The sequence below is a fragment of the Balaenoptera borealis genome, assembly GCF_965194805.1.
Source record: "Balaenoptera borealis genome assembly, chromosome: 11".
NCBI classification, from domain to species: Eukaryota; Metazoa; Chordata; class Mammalia; order Artiodactyla; family Balaenopteridae; genus Balaenoptera; species Balaenoptera borealis.
In genome coordinates, this window is record NC_138868.1 from 48,591,152 (window position 1) to 48,604,651 (window position 13,500).

Here is a 13,500-nt window from a genome sequence, read left to right on the forward strand (position 1 = left end):
GGTTCCTGGAACATTATCAGGGAATTCTCCAGGATTTGGGTTGCTGTGTTTACCTCCACGATTTCTTCTCTAGCAAAACCTGATCGTGGATTCCCTGTGCGCCTGGGGCTGGAGGTCAGTTAATTTTCTACCAACGGGTAGGGGGATCTATTCTGAAATGTCTGGTTCCTTATGGGATCCTCTTATTCTCTCCTCTGCCTGCTTCGACACCGTCTTTCCATTTGGTCTTGCCCTTCCCTCTCCTTTGCTCCATTTCCTCATCTCCTTTAATCATTATGATGGCTTTGAAAGACTTGCTGCTACTGCCCTCCAGCCCATAGCATATGTCTCCCAAAAGGAGGGGGGGGGGGGAGTTGGAGGGCTAGTGGCTGCTGTGGGACACAGAGCTCAGGCCACAGGCGTGTTGGGGCACCATGAAGTACAGTAAAAGGAAGAATCCGCAGCACCGTGGTCCAAAATGCAGCCACTTTATGACTATGTCATTCTGGTTTTCTCACACCCGATCTTACAGGTGTCCCAGCTCAGGGCTACCTGGACAGGTATAGTGTCCTGCCCTCACCTCATTAGCTGGCCGCCGGTGCAGGCAGTGAGGGTTGAACTTGTTGACATGCAGCACGTGAATGGCACATTTGATGCTGAGATGATGTAGTTGGCTGGTGACTTTTAGGAAAAGTAGATCATTCTGGAAAAGTAAAGTTTTGGTTGATGAATCAGAGCTTCCAAAGTGACAAACACCCCCCGAGGCTCCTTCCCAGACCATACACAGACAAGTGGTCTACTACACGTCAGGAATGCATGTGGACACGGCAACAGCTTTCCTTGGCGCAATGGTTCATACTCTGCTAATTGGGACCTCTTATGTGACAAACGACACAGTTTTAGATCTGAAGGATATGAGGGAGGTGTGGAATCAAGTTTAAATACCGCCATGGGGACACCTGAGTTGAGCTGGGTGTTCACAGGGACAAGTGAAACACTGGAGGAAGGATCCTCACCACAGTTAGGTACTGCAGCATTCGCCCGTCGACTCTGGATTCATGAAACTGGTCTTTGTACTGGGGTAAGCCAATATCATCAAGCCAACCTACAGAAACGGGGAAGTGAAATTTGTGAAAATGGGAGACTGTGGATGCCAAAAAAAGAAGAAAAGAAAAGGCAGCAGCAAATTATCATTTTGAGTTCCAGCTGTATTTCCCCTAAAGTTTAGTAATCCGTCTGCCTGTCCCAAGGACACAGCTGTCTCTGAGGCACACATTCCCAGGGAGCTGCCAGAAACATAACACACGTATGCCTGTCCTTACGTGTCACCCAAATGTGGTCTAGTAGTGCAGACTTCTCCTCCTGCTTGGTGTTGATGGCTTTCACTGCTAAAACCAGCTTTTTCCTATGAAGAGGGTGCTTAATTCCCAGCTCCTGAAAGTGAAAGATGAAGACAGATGTGAAATCTCGGCGGGCAGCCTGGCTCTCAGAGGATGCTGTGTCTCGGTGGGGATACTCCACCTGGTGGAGCATGCAAGCGGACCTCTGCCCGGCGCCCTGGGGTCAACCTGAAGTGACACAGAGAATCTCGCCCTCCTTTGTCCACTCTCCTGTGTGTGGGCATGGGTGGGCAGTGGAGGAATGGGGGGGGGGGCCTCACTTCCCCATGTGCTGGTTTGGGGAGAAATGGGAGCCTCCTATAGCCCAGGGCTCAGCCCTTACCTTTTCCATGTCCTGAGGGGTAGCTGTCAGTAAAGTGTGGCCAGAAGTCACCCACTGCCTGGCAAAGATCACGTACTGAGCCAGGCCAAAGTCCTCCAGCCATGCACACACACGCTCTGTGCTCCACTGGGCGAAGGGGGCGTTGGCATCACTGGGAAGCAGGAAACAGCATGACCCAGTTATCAGGAGAGCCTGGGCTCCAGCTGAACATAATAGCGCCTCACAAAAAGGGACTAGGTTTAAACAGAAACCCCCATCATGGGATCCAGTTGAACAAAATCCCACTACAATGCACTCACTGGGGGTAGACGCTAGAGTTTCCCGGGATAACCCCTGGTCTGAATCTCAAGTCTGCAGCTGCTGGGAGCTTGGGGCAGTTATATGCTCCTCAGGAAGCTGTGCTCACATGTGCACATGCACGCGAGCCAAAGCCCAGAGTCGCAGCCCCGTTTGGATAAAGGTCCACACCTGAATCATGTTTTACACAGGGCTTAATATCGTTTTCAGGAAAATGCTTAGAAAACTAGGAAAAGGGTATCTAACATTAAAAAAAAAAACACAAAAAACCTTTCTCCAATCAACAACAGTTAATGCCTTATTTACTAATGAAACACTAGGGGCATTCACAGTAAAGTTAATAAAAGACAGTATTTTTTTATCACATTAGTAACACTAGTCTGGGAGTTGCAGCAAATATAAGAGACAAAAATAAAAAATATAGCTATTAGAAAGGTAGAAATAAAAGAAAGCCATTCTTTTCAAATGATATGATTGCCCACCTAGAAAACCCAAGAGAACTCAGTAAGGTGGCTAGTTATAAAATACACACACTCCTAATATTTATGACATACACAAATCAATAATTTTCTATATACCATCAATGCACAGATACTAACATTTTTGTTCAAATAATGCACTCACAGCAACCAAAATTATAAAATGTCTAGGAGCTGTCTTTATAAGGAATGTGTGGGTCCTGTGTAACTGTATGTGGGGATGGGGGGAGGTGGTAACTATGACACGCAACTGAGCAGCATAAAAAAAAGACATGAATAAATGAAGAGCTAGATCACGTTCCTAGACAGGAAGCCTGGGTATTACAAAGCCATCAGTTCTTAAAGACATCAATTTTTCATTTAAAGTGTAAAGGTAATGGTACACTCAAAATCCCAGTTGAGTCTTGGGGGCGGGGGGGCATGGAGGTTGGCAAAGCAACTTTATAGTCATTTTTTAAAGGAGGATTCATGGACTATAGAAGACTACCTATTCTAAAAGATTCCTTCCAAGAAAGTATTCCTAAAATGCTGGTTAAAAATGTTTTTTTAATGCCTAGATGAGGCATCAATTTCTTAAAGTGAGGGTGTTCCTTAAAGGGTCAGGATGACCATAAAGCACCATTCTAGAACAAGCGCTGGAGACGATGTGTACCTTAGAGCAGGTGCTGCTCACTCAGCCTGGAGCCTGGGTTTTAATGAATCATGAATAGGTGCAGATCCAGGTTTCGTGAGAACTGGAACTTATAAAATTTGGGGGGCCCGCTAAGAAAAGTACACAGTTTGAATATGGAATTAGGAACAAAATGAGTATTTAGAATAAGAAAACAAATCACAAAAAAATTATAAATCTAATCAAACTGAAAAAGATCATGAAATCCAGAAAAATAATATTTTTATTAATTAGATATACCTCCTAGATATACCTCTATAGTACTTTACCTTCATGTTTGGGGTGCATATTCTTTGCTTCATCATATGTCAACAACTCTATAACATAGCTGTCCCTCTGTATCTGCCAAGGGATTAGTTCCAGGATCCCCATAGACTCCAAAATCCAGGGATGCTCAAGTCCCTTATATAAAATGGCATAGTTTACTCAGCCCTCTGTATTTGTGGGTTCCGCATCCACAGATTCAACCAGTGGAAATCCGATCTGCAGTTGTTTGAATCAGTGGATGGGGTGGGGCTGTATTTTCTCTGAGAAGCTTTCCGTCTTTCTTCTAGCATGACTGACCAATATTTTTTTGTTATTTTGATAGTTTTTTTAAGTTTTAGCTTCACAATTTATAAATGGTATTGTCAAATACATTTTTAGAATCATCAAATTTAGGAAAACCTCTATCAAGTGTCTTTTAGATGCGAGCTGTAAAATTCCATAGCGTTCAAGTTTTTTAGTGCTAATCTTAAATATTCTTTGAATTGATAACATTTACTTAATGTTCTCGTGGCTATTGCATATTAGGCAACATCATCTTGGTCAATGTCAGTATATCATGTAAAATCAGCAAGAAATTTTCATCTTTTGCCAATGTGTTCATATAATTCACTTTATATGAACAACACTCTAGGAACCTATTTACTATTTTTGTTTGGAATTTATCTGTTCCTCTTAGTGAATTATTGCTTTTGGTTTGATCTGGGATTTTTTTTTTCTTATTATCAGAGTAGTTTCTCAATTTCAATGCTCATTTTATCACTTATTTCATATTCTATTAGTTTTCAATTTCATTTATTTTCTGGTTTCTGGGAATTGGGAAGAAACAAATATTCTATGTATCAGAGGGATATTTTAGTTCTGAGGGGAAATAAATGTTTTTGAGACTGTAATTTGAAAGCCTCCGTCCTGTAGAGCTTTTCAAAACACCCTAGAGCTCTGATGCTCCTCTACCCTCGATCGTCTTCCCATTTCTCCCTTTGTGAGTGGCCTCTGCCCTCCTAAGCCTGTGCTGCTCCCACAGTAGCAGACCCAGCTTCCCTACCCTCCTGGGGTTCTGTCAGTGCCAGGGTCTCCCATACTCTTGTCCAGGGCCACAGCTGAACATGCTATTAAGTAATTTAGAGATGGCAGAGAAAGTACCTTTCATATACAGCCAAACCACTTGTTTTATTGACATGTTCCAAAACATCCTTCCAAATTGCAGTTAAAATGATGTGAGATTTATCAAATAGGCCATTCCCATGGTAGACGGAGCACACAGGGTACACTTATAATTGTATGTATATATTTCATTAGTAAGTGCACTTCTGAAAAGAGAGGACTTCTGTTTTGACTAAGCATCTGAGAGAACCAAATCTCCTGCTGAGGATTTGGCAAATCTGATGATTGGAAAGAATTTCCACAGACTGGCTTCTGGTTTTGCATATTTCAAATGTTCTTTCTTCTTCCACTACCCCATACTTCTAAAACCAAATGCCAGAGGACAAGTTCATTTTGGTACAAGATCTCTGACTTTGCATCTTTGTATCAGAATGCTGGGCACACTGGCACATTGGAAGCCATTTTTATAGTAGGACAGCTAATTAACTAAACCTAAGTAAACCAAACATGAAGTGACTGCAAACCACATAAACATAATCCCACGAAACCCAAACTAAATGGATCCCCAACTCAACTTCCCCATAGCCAGATCCCAAAAATGCCCATGGGTATTCCAGCATCATCTGATATTAGGCAAAGTGTAGACCAAGGGAAAGTTGGAGTAAAGAGCAGTCTTAAAACCGTTTCTTTAAAATATCTTACTTATGAAAAAATTTCAAAACACACAGCCTTGTCAATACATTGGTTGGACCCTCTCTGGACTGTGGAAGGGGTCTAGGCAAGTAACTGACCTTGAAGCTTAAGCTTCCTTACATTCATGATAAACCTGACACTGACAGTGAATATGGGAAAAAGGCAGTAAAATGGGGCCTGAAGCAGGGAAGCAGTCTGATCAGAGACCCCTCATAAGCTAGAGTCCCTAACGGCAATACATTGTGTAGACCAACTCAGAAAACCCCTACACAAGGATGGGATCCGGCCATGTGGCTTTAAAGACTTAAACATTACACTCTGCTTTTTCTTGGGGGGAAAAAACCTCTCACCACACACCAAAATAAATCCCCAAATAGATAACTTTTAAAGTTTTTAAAAACCACTTTTTTAAACTCATAGTTTAAAACCAGTTTTTTAAACAATCAGCAAAAAATTTAAAAACAAAATAATGAAAGAAATCGCAAAGGAAAAGTTGATGAACTTCATTATACACAAACCTAAAAATTTCATATATCAAAGTAAAATTCTGCAACAAACCTAAAAAATAATTTGTTACAACTTTTAGATGTAGCTTAGTATCTTAATATATAGAGAACAGATAGAAATCTATAAGAAAGATATTAAATAACTAAAAGATATTAATAACTAAATAAAAATGGGCAAAAATGCACACAGTTCACAAAAGAAGAAATAAGATAACAAACATGTAAACTAAATTAACAATAAAAATGTAATTTTTGGAGGTCTACAAAACTAGAACTTTAAACAAAGAAAAGCTGCAATAACTTAATGCTGACAAGGTTGTAGGTGCAACAAGCACTCACTGTACAGCAGTGCCGACTGGAATGTAAATCAGCAAAATGGGAAAAAAATAAAAAAAATTATTCTTCTGATAACCTGAGAGAGTTACTATGAAATGTCATTATCAAATGTTATATTAAAAAACAACTGTTTCACTGGAAAAAAAAGGATTGGGGCTGGAGACTTTCAGTAACAACTAACTTTTCCTATAGGAATGTTGGTAACAAAATTTTTTTAAGGCTATACCTAAATATCTACAAACTATAAATACCAGAGGACATTAGCATATAATTATATCACATTTCTGTTTAAGAGTAATAAAAGCCTTTCTTTCCCACCAGCAAACTCATTTTTGTTACCGTAAGCAGAGTGGTGATAAACATACAGTCTCATCAGGCCTTCATTCTCATTCTCCTTGTCATCCATTGCTACCCTTTACAAAGCGCAAAGACATCCAAACAAAGCAACCCTGTGGCTGAACTGCAGTTTCGCCTTTGGCAGAGAAGGTTCCCTACACTGGTTGCGCCATAACAAAGGGACTTGTAAGACGGTGGATGGGCCCTAAGGAAAAATACCTGCGGGTCTTAGAAAAGTTTTACACCCTGACCAGTGATTCCCCCTTCAAGAATCATTCCTAAAGAAAAGCCAGAAGTGGAACAAAAATTCATCATTCAAGCTCTGGTGGCTTTATTTTTTCATCTCAGAACCATCAGAAACACTCACGTCTAAGGTCAGAAGATTGCCAAGTAGAGGAGAATTCTCTTTTCATGGACTCTATGGATATGCTTCCTTTGGCTCATTTTCTAATGTCTCTGAATGGGTCTCTGCCTTCTCAGACCATATGCTTAGATTCTCTAGCCTCTAAAAGCTAACGTTTACTGAGCATTTTTTGTGACTAGAAGCGCGAACACCACTCCACGATCCTGGGGGAGCAGAACCAGGTTTCTCTGTAAGGCACCCGGAGAATGGAGCTGGGGATGCCCACCAAAGGTCCGGGTGTGTACAGGGGAGCGCCTGGCCAAGCCTAGGAACCTGAGGGGGGCTGAGTGGGGAAGCAGGGTGCATCTGTGTGTGCTCCCTTCTGTGGCGGGGGGCAGGTCTGTGAACAATCTGCTGCACCAGGGAAACGTTCTTCCACCTTCATTGGGATCCAGACTGTATGGTTTCTAGAATGCACATGTGAGTTGTGCACATCTTACTCAGTAATCACCTGCACTTGGCACTGGTGTATGGCAATCTTAGGGGGATGAAATTTAAGAGGGTTAAATCTTACTTTTCACTGTTTGGTTAGATTTAAAATGTCACAGTCCAATCCTGAGGGAGGCCCCCAGAAGCCTGACCTTGGCTGAGTAACTCAGACTTTAGGAGATATTCCGCTGGAGACAGTGTATTGTGGGGATCATCTGATGGGAGCAGAGGGTGCAGAAAAGGGTTTCCCTAAGACACAGGAGTAAAGATTCACCTGGGCAAGTCGGAAGGGAGGCACTCTTCTCAGAGCAGGGAGATCTGAGGAAGGGGGGTAAAGCTGGTGACTAGAGGGGGTCCACCAGGGCGATCTCTGGGAAAATTTCATTACTTATGCTTTTTCATTAGGGCGTGATGGGAACAGTCATGCAAAACTTCCCATTTTGATCCCTTTACAACTCCCTCAGTTAACCCTTCAGGAAGGTGTGGTACAGTGTGTCACGAGGGATAAGGGCAGACTGGCACCCCAGCACCCTTCTGTAGAGGTCTGTGTGGAAGGAGGGGACCGCCCCAGAGGCAGGTGCTGCTCTCTCCCCAGTCTCCCGGGGGAAGGTGACCCTTGAATGGCAGACAGCTGATACCAGGGTTAGATGTGCAGGAGCTCACATAACCTCATAAGAACTTTCACAAACACTTGTTTTTGACACCCACCCCCGCCACTTCAGAGATCAGGAAACTGAGGTGTAGAGAAGTTACAGAACCTGGCTTAGGGCTCACTGCTAGGAAGTGGTTAAGCAGAGATTCCAACCCAGGTCTCTGACTCCCGCATCTGTGCTCTGAATGGCTGCAGCGGAGCCTCTCAACCTATCACGCCAAGGCCCTGCCCAGAGTGGACTGCAGATGTGCAGGGCTGCTGGGGTCCTCAGGGGGGCCGGAGCGCCACCTCCCGCCCCAGCACCTCTGGCTGTAGGCAACCTCTGCCTTTACCTCGGTGCACCTATAAATAAGCGTGAGCAATGTCCACACATGTCAAAGGGGAAAGGTCGAGAAGCTCTGCACTAGGGGCTCCTGCCTTCCATCTCTGGAGGCTCTGGCGCATCCAGCCCCCGTTCCCACTCCAGCCTAGCCAGGATTTTACACAGTTCCTTGTAGATGTAGTGGAGGGAGCCTTACCTTTTCTGACCCTTGGGGTCTCTGGTCCTAGAGAGTCTTGGCCCTGCAGTTGCCCGGAGTCCACCTCGTCGAAACTCGGCCACCCCCGGGGCATCGGTGTTGAAATTTCCTGACTGAGTCCTTCGGATTCTGTGTGGAGAGGAATCCGTGGAGACGTCAGAGGGCAGGCTGAAAGCCTGTAGTCAGTGCACGCCTCCCACACAGGGCCTCACGAGCCATACGCGGGGCTCTGGATGTGCCCCGGGGCTCCGGGGCACTGGGATGGAACCCCTGCCTCCCAGTGCTTCCCCAGAGGTCCAGCATCAAGACCTGTGACAGCTCCTTGGCCAGACCCAGCCTCAATTCTAACCCTGGCTCTGGGATTGGGCCCCTCTCCCCAGGGGTCAAAGTGCAGGTTGCTGCCTGAGAGGAGGCCCCAGTTTCCACCTTATTTCGCAGACTCGGTCAGCAGGGCCAGAAAGGACTCATCTTTCTGTCCTCAAAGATTTCTTAAGACACAGACTGAGTCCTGCAGAGGAAGAAACTGGTCTCATCCATGTATCTCTCCAAAGCACATGTGGTATAAGCTGCAGAGGATGTGCTCAGGGTCTGTGGGATGGATCGATGCCTAAAATGAATGACACGTAAGGCAACCGGCTATATTTAATGGGCTCCTTTCATAGTTCTCCTTCTCTGGGCCCTAAAAAGTGATTCAAAGTCTTCTCTCTACACATAACCACTCTGTACTTACTGCTGTTCCAGCATCTAATTATACAGGGGGTTATGGAGACGTTTTGCCCACTCAGGAACAATGTTAATTCCAAGCAATATAATTATGATCATCACCAACTTACTTTCCCCAGAATTTCTTGATGCCTTTGGGGCTCCGTTTACCATCTGGTGTCACGGGAGACTGGGGGCTGGACTCGGTGCCCGATGACATGGATGAGAGGTCATTGACCACAGCAGTGTCGTCCCAACCACTTTCTGTGTCTCCTGAGATTGAAAGAATAGAATGATATGTGAATGACAAGAAAGAACATGACCTCTGCAAACCTTCTCCCTGAGCCTGGGCCATCCCTTCAGTGGGAGTCAGGAAGTCTGCCCAGCTCTGCCTTCAGGACAGAACTTTACAGCAAGATCTCAGAGACCAGCAGGGGCTCAGGCACACTCCAGGTTTTCTCTCTGGGGAGTTAGTGAGCTTAAGGTTTCAAATCTGGGTGAGCGAATGTCTTCAAATTCTAAGAGTTTTGGGGTCCCAAACTTGCAGGGTAACTCCAGCAAGGAGCGTCCTCTCTTTTCCCCCAGGGAGATGCGGGAATACAAGCAGGAGGGGGACCCGTCTGAATGTTCGGGAAAGGGAGGGTGTCACCGGAGGGAAATAAGGGAATCTCACTCCCCACCTCACCTGGAAGGGTACAGTACCTAGCACGGGGGCACTGACACTCCGGCCACGATCTCCAGGCAACCAAGAAGCAGAGAAGCCACACGAAGAAGCAAGAGAGACCAAAGTCCAGCCCAACAGAGTTATAGGGAAGCAAAGAAATAAACAAGAGTCATCAAGCAAGAGGGAAAAACTCAAACAGAAAGAAAACTAATCCCACGAGGAAGGGTGGGGGTGAATGGTGACTGAGCCTGACCTACAGGGTCACGGTGGCGAGAGGCAGCCCTATGTGAGGGGACCAAATGCTCCCGGTGTCACTTCCTGGCCGGTGAGGCATCCACATGTGGGGAGGGGCGAGGGGCAGCGGGGACTGAATACACCGGGCCACCCACCGCTCTTGTGTGGGTGCCAGAGCTCACTTAGATCAGATGAGAATGGTCCGAAGCTGCAGGAAGTCCACAGTCTGAGTGTCGCTAGGACATACTCATTCAAGGGCTTATCTGGAGCTCCTGCAGCCAAAGGCAGGACTGGCCAAGGGCAGAAGTCAACCCGTGGGCTGGGCTCGGGGAACAGCCAGGGATGAGAAGTCAAGAGTAGGGACAGCTCTGTCGGGACCAGAATGTTCCACTCTGGGCCCCACTGATCTGCTGCTGCTATTGGGGAAATACAGCCTACTGTGCAAAGACCTCCATTTCAGATCCTAAGCACCAAAAGGATACCTGTGGACTGACATCCTTGCCCAGTGGCCACTGATTCCATTTCTCTAAGGAAATGCTCTCCCTTGGAAGAGCACATAATATCATCCTATTGGTAATAGGGAGGTTGCAGAGAGGACGGCAGAGACAGGAAAGAGAAGATCAGGACAAAGGAGGAGGGGGGAGGGCCAGGGAGGGTGGAGTGAGGTGTCTAAGAGGGAGGGAAAGAGGAATGACGGGAAGGGCAGGAGCAGGTGGAGAGAGGAGGGAGAGAGGAGGCGGGGCAATGGGGGTAGAGTAATTGCAGGTGGAAAGAAGGTGGGTACACATCCTGGTTCTCTAGGGCTCTGAAGTGTTTCTGGAAGGAAACCTTGTGCCCAGACAGACAGCAATCACCTCTGGACGTGGGACCACCCTGAGGTAGGACTTGTCCCATCCACCCATGCCCACCCCCGTACTCCAATTGTGGGCTATGGTGGGGGGCGCAGGGACCTCGTGCAACAGTGGAAATGCCAAGGCCGAGGCTCCAGAGGCTGCCAGCCTGGGGCCTGGACACTCACTCAGCCTCAGCAGGCCGCTCCCTGCAGGGTCATGCGGGGAGGCAGTGGGAGAAGATCTGGCAGCCTCTCCGTTGGGCATGGCTCCTGAAAGCTTCCCAGGTAACGTGGGGTACTTGTGCTCCACCAGGAAAGGGCCGTCCTATTGGAAGGAGAGGGAGAGAGAGCCTCAAACCCAGTTAGGAAATCTTTGGATGCAGAAACAACTCCCCGTTCTCTGAGAGCCATTTTTAAACTTAGGCTGACTCAAAGACCCCTCAGAAAGATTATTTATTCCAGGCCAGGAAATGGGATCAGAGCTCTGAGAAAGAGAGAAACTTGCCCAAAGCCACACAGTGAGATGGGGACAGAGTCGAGCCCAAATCCAGGGCTGACTGCAACCGAGTCCAAGCAGAAAGGGAAGCCTTTGCCATTTGGCCTCGCGCTCAGAAGCTCAAGGAATCAACAGCTGTGAACTACCCTTCAAGCTCTTTGAATACACAGACCAGAATTCCAATAAAAGCTGTACCTATTGCTTTATTGTATGTTTAGAATATATAATATTATCTATTACTTATATATTACGATAATAGTTATTCTGAAAAATATCAGGTTAAGGTGAAGCAAGACGGTAAGCACACACTCGGGGGGAGGTGTGAGCAGAAGCGGGCCAGAGAGCTACATGCCAGCACGGAGTTCCCCAGGAACTGAGGACCACAGTCTGCATGAGGTTCAGCCCCAGGGCAGTGGGCCCCGTGCTCGGACCGCAGCCATAGAAAGGGTCCCAAAGCAACAAGTTGATTTAAAGGGGAAGAAGAATGGCACTTGTTTGGTCAAGAAGGATTTAATGGGCCCTACATATCCACAAACCTGAGGGAAACACAGTGGAATGCATTTGAGTGAAAAGAAAAGAGAAATTAAAGCAACGTTACCAAGGTAATCAACTGTGGATCACTTAACTGGACCCAGAAGAAAAGTAGAAAAGAAGAAAGACAAAACCGATTTCAAAACTGACAAGTCAGAAAAGTAATGGGAGACTTCAGTGACGGTAACATCTTTTGTTTTGTTTTGGCTTTATAAATTTATTGAGTTTTTTGGCTGTGTTGGGTCTTCGTTGCTGTGCGCAGGCTTTCTCTAGTTGCCGCGAGCGAGGGCTACTCTTTGTTGCGGTGCGCGGGCTTCTCATTGCGGTGGCCTCTCTTTGTTGCGGAGCACAGGCTCAGGCACGCGGGCTGCAGTAGTTGTGGCGCATGGGCTTAGTTGCTCCGCGGCATGTGGGATCTTCCCAGACCAGGGCTCGAACCCGTGTCCCCTGCATTGGCAGGCGGATTCTTAACCACTGGGCCACCAGGGAAGTCCCCAGCGGCGACATCTTTTGAAGTTTCATTTAGTTAAAAGCCAAGTGCCCAATAAATTTCTGAATTCGGTTTGCTTATCAAGGCATGTCCTAGAAATTGTTTGAAATCCAATTCAGTCATTGAACATTGAATACTAATCCTCTATAAATCAGCTCAGAAAGGAGAGATATGAGAATAGTGGGCTAAATTTTCAAGGGATTCTGAAGGAACTGGCTGGTGAAGTGGAAATAATTGGAACCTTAAGAGATGGAGACCACACAATTTTTAAATTCATGATGACCCATGAGGTACAGGCTGAACCTGATCAGACCTGTGGTCAAGACCAACAGTTTCCAAATACTAGCCCATGCAAGGGCTGCTTCATAATCACCTGGGACACTTGTAAATATAAATTCCCAGGTCCCAACCACACCCATGAATCAGCCCCTCTGGGAGGGCACCCCGGGGGTCTGTGTTTTTAAAATGAATCTCAGATTACTCTGATGCACAGTCAGACCCGGGAACCACTGACGGTGGGGAAGGCAGCATTCAAAAAGTTTCGAGAACTGAAGGGCACGCCTCCCAGCTCCATATTATACAGGAGATGTGGGAGTGGGGAGGGCTCAGAAACAGATCTCCTGTTGCACCATCACACATGCCTCCCTAAGACAGGGCAGAGACAACCAAGGCCTCCCATGTGGGCTGCCTTGGGAGGTCGCTGAGGAACTGAGATATAAAGAGGGCAGAGCCTCCTGTAAGACGGGCTTCAAAGGCGGCCCAGACCTGTGAGAAAGACGACGAAAGGAACCAAGGGCAACGGAAAGGGCTCTCTCTCAGCTCTGTTCAGCCAAGAAGAGAAGCTAGGAAGGAAGGACTCACTGCTGGAGAAAGGGATGCGACAGAAGAACACGACACAGAGGAAACAGAAATGCTTGAAGTCGGTTCTGCGCCTGCAGTCTCTGAGAAGAATAACCCCGGTTACAGGGGTGGGGGATGGAAACCTCAGGCAAGGAGCAGCAGATGGCTGGTGACCCAGCTGCCCTAAAGCAGCACAGAGGTAGCACACCTGAGCGGGAAGACCCCGGGCTGTGAGTCAGACCGACTCGGGCCAAACCCTCTCTCTTTAGGCCCTCAGAACCTCAGTTTTATTGTTTCTAAATAAAGAATAACAATTCCTGCCT

General features: G+C 46.5%; 1 protein-coding gene across 34 annotated transcripts in view; it reads right to left on the reverse strand.

Annotated features, from left to right (window-relative positions):
- Window positions 1-13,500, reverse strand: part of PPFIBP2 (PPFIA binding protein 2) — a 152,143-nt gene that overhangs the window by 8,091 nt on the left and 130,552 nt on the right. For 28 of the 34 annotated variants that reach the window (XR_014231394.1, XR_014231395.1, XR_014231396.1 and 25 more), the window contains 8 exons: window positions 11,007-11,145; window positions 9,793-9,825; window positions 9,222-9,363; window positions 8,389-8,517; window positions 1,702-1,852; window positions 1,302-1,413; window positions 996-1,084; window positions 560-682 (listed from right to left, as the gene is read on the reverse strand). Coding sequence is in view for 25 of the 34 variants with exons in the window: in XM_082341437.1 (XP_082197563.1) it covers window positions 560-682; window positions 996-1,084; window positions 1,302-1,413; window positions 1,702-1,852; window positions 8,389-8,517; window positions 9,222-9,363; window positions 9,793-9,825; window positions 11,007-11,145 (918 nt within the window). In the remaining 9 variants the exon portion in view is untranslated. The remainder of the gene's footprint in view (window positions 1-559; window positions 683-995; window positions 1,085-1,301; window positions 1,414-1,701; window positions 1,853-8,388; window positions 8,518-9,221; window positions 9,364-9,792; window positions 9,826-11,006; window positions 11,146-13,500) is intronic. The other 6 variants (XM_082341460.1, XM_082341447.1, XM_082341454.1 and 3 more) reach the window with 1 other exon arrangement.